At 28.0% G+C, this 2,952-nt stretch overlaps 1 protein-coding gene across 1 annotated transcript in view; it reads left to right on the top strand.

The window, feature by feature from the left end:
- The window catches only part of LOC115236669 (dynein heavy chain 1, axonemal-like), a 36,662-nt gene that overhangs the window by 21,021 nt on the left and 12,689 nt on the right, over positions 1 to 2,952 (top strand). Inside the window, exons 18-21 of the mRNA XM_029809259.1 lie at positions 150 to 255; positions 1,233 to 1,387; positions 1,772 to 1,951; positions 2,368 to 2,758. Coding sequence (XP_029665119.1) covers positions 150 to 255; positions 1,233 to 1,387; positions 1,772 to 1,951; positions 2,368 to 2,758 — 832 coding nt within the window. The remainder of the gene's footprint in view (positions 1 to 149; positions 256 to 1,232; positions 1,388 to 1,771; positions 1,952 to 2,367; positions 2,759 to 2,952) is intronic.

The raw sequence follows: 2,952 nt of genomic DNA, 5'->3' as shown, positions 1-2,952 counted from the left end.
TAATAATAATTTCACTTTACACCAGGCAGACAAATTCAATCATTTCTATTCTTTCTATCGAAATATTTAATTTCTAAATATTTATATCACCCAATTTAATATGCTAATTAGACGAACGAGATATGCTTTATCAAATAATATACTTGTAGATTGATGCAGAAAAAGCCAAGGTAGTAGCGGTGCAACAAGAAGCAGTGGCATCAAAAATGAAGGAAGAAAATAAAGCGATTAGAGATGAAGCGGAGACTGATTTAAGTACGTTTTATCCCTTTACTAAATTTGTTAGTAGAAAACTCGCTCTGCAAGAACAGTACACTTTATATGTTTAGCATATATAATTGTGCGCATTTGCCCAGCATTAAATATTTGCGACATTAAAATTAAAAGAAAAGACAAGAAAAAAATGTGACGCTTATCTCATTCAAACTGTTTCTTTTTTATTACACTTTATTTTTTCTTTTTTAATTATACATATTTTGTAATAACGCGAGAAAAATATCAGTACGTATACTTTTGACTCTACTTTTCAAATTCCCAAACATTCTTAATTAATATTTGTACCAACATTCGAAAAGTCAACTTCTTACATATATATCGCGATTAATTCTCTCACTATTTTTTCCAATTATCTTTATCAATTAGTTGGAAATGTAGAATGTATTATACGTTCAAAATAATATCTTTATTGTGTTACGAAAAATATTATGTTGAAAATATGTGAACAAATAGCTTTTATATTTTTAATTTAATTTTAATAATTTATTTATTTTTATTTTTTTTTTTTTTTTGGAAAAATGTATCGCATACATACGCAGTTTAAATATCAAAACCTCGTCAGGGAATTTTATAATATTAAACATAAAAGCTCGATATGGAATGTACATAAATACTTGTATGAACACATAGCAGTTAAATGAAGAAAATAATAGTACAAATCAATACAAATAAAAGTTTGGCATGTGTATAAATCTATTAGAGCCTATTAGTACACAAGAAATTTTTTTCAATATATTTAATAGCAAAAATAAAATATGATAAAAGAATACTTGTAAAGTCGATGTCTCAAAGTATTTGTTATCTTCTGATTATCTAAGAATGAAGTAAATGCAATATTTTAGAAAAATATATAAATTTGAGCACATTTAAACGGTTTAGATAAGCCAAATAATACAAGAGATTTGAACGAAACTAATTGCCTGTCTATATAAATTACTTATTTTATCTATTCCCAGATGAAGTAAAACCATTGCTCGAGGCTGCTGAGGCTAGCTTGAAAGCATTGAATAAAAATGATATTACGGAAGTAAAAGCGATGAAAAGACCGCCAGTAGGGGTGCTTTTAGTGATCGAAGCAATGTGCATTGTGAACAACGTAAAACCACATAAGGTTCGTTCAGCTATATGCAAATATATTACAAAATAATACTTCTGTTCTATATAAACAGGATATAATACTGCTCTTTATTTAATATATGTGCAATTATAATTATAAAATTTATGTGATGTAGTAATCATTGTGTTCGTTATTATTTGCATATTTAGTTATTATTTTTTTGTGCATCTTTTATACAGCAATATATTATTTAAAGTATCCTGTGCTTTTTGTCAAAATTGACCATTTATTAAGAGATTTAAAATGTTTATCGAAATTAATATTATAATAACTCGAAATTTGAGAAGCTTTCAATCAATTCTTTGAAAAAAAAGCACAATACGATTGTTAATTAGCTTAATTACACGGACTTTAAAAGGCATTTGGCTATATTATTAGCTTCCTGGGAAACTTCCCGGCGAAAAGATATTAGATTACTGGACCCCTGGAAGTCAGATGCTAGCAGACCCAGTTCATTTTTTGTACACAATGGAACATTTTAGGAAGGAAGATATTACGGAGGAAATGATAAATAAACTCAAGGATTATATAGAAAATCCAAACTTTGAACCAGCCAAGGTGAATATCTGCCTACGCGATTGTATTATAATAAATTACATTCGACAGATCATTTGTTTTTTCGCGTACGAAATATTTAGTCTCAGAAATTTAAGCCAATATTTTATTTTTATTTATAGTAAATTTTTGTACTATATCAATTTTTAATTTTTATACAGAAAGAAATAATTTAATCGCGTAAACATATGAAATAATTTCTTATAATTTTATCGCAAAATTAATAAAGAGAAAGAGGCAAAGTCTATTGATATAAATTTTTTCTAAAATTATTTTTTGGCATTAGAAAAATATTATATAAAAATACAAAATTAACAAAAAATTTGATTTAATAATATGATAATATTTAATAATATATAATATTTTTTAATTATCGAGCAATGAGATAATAATATAACTATCGAATTGCAATGTCAAAGGTACTTCAAGTCTCAAAGGCTTGTCATTCTTTGTGCTTATGGATTCACGCAATGTACAACTATTACTTCGTAAATAAGAAAGTAGAGCCCAAAATGGCAACTTTGGCGAAAGCCGAGGAGATCTTGGTTAAAACCGAAAGAGACCTTGTAGCCGCTATGGCGAGACTGCAGGAGATAGAGGAAGGTATCGAGAAATTGCAAGATCAATTGAGGGAGAAAGAGGCGAAAAAGGCCGACTTAGAAAGACAGAAACAGCTATGTGAGGAACGAATGGCACGTGCTGTGAGACTGATTGTGGGTCTGTCAGACGAACAGAAGCGATGGATCATCATGGTAGATGATATAAAAGTGTCCTTAAAGAATGCTGTTGGTGACATACTCCTGTCGTCAGGTGCGAGCAAACATTTTTCAATCATCATTTCGTTCGAATTATTCACTTTTATTTATGTAAGGAGAAAAGAAAGTAGAACTATCGATCATTCTATATTTTCAAAAATAGTTTTCTTGTATAAATCTATTGTATTATTAGTGAAAATAAATCAAATAATTTAATTTATAACAACAAAAAAATTAATAATATATATA

This window comes from Formica exsecta, unplaced genomic scaffold (assembly GCF_003651465.1).
Source record: "Formica exsecta isolate Colony F162 unplaced genomic scaffold, ASM365146v1 scaffold26, whole genome shotgun sequence".
Taxonomy (NCBI): Eukaryota; Metazoa; Arthropoda; class Insecta; order Hymenoptera; family Formicidae; genus Formica; species Formica exsecta.
This window is presented reverse-complemented; position numbering and strand designations above follow the sequence as displayed.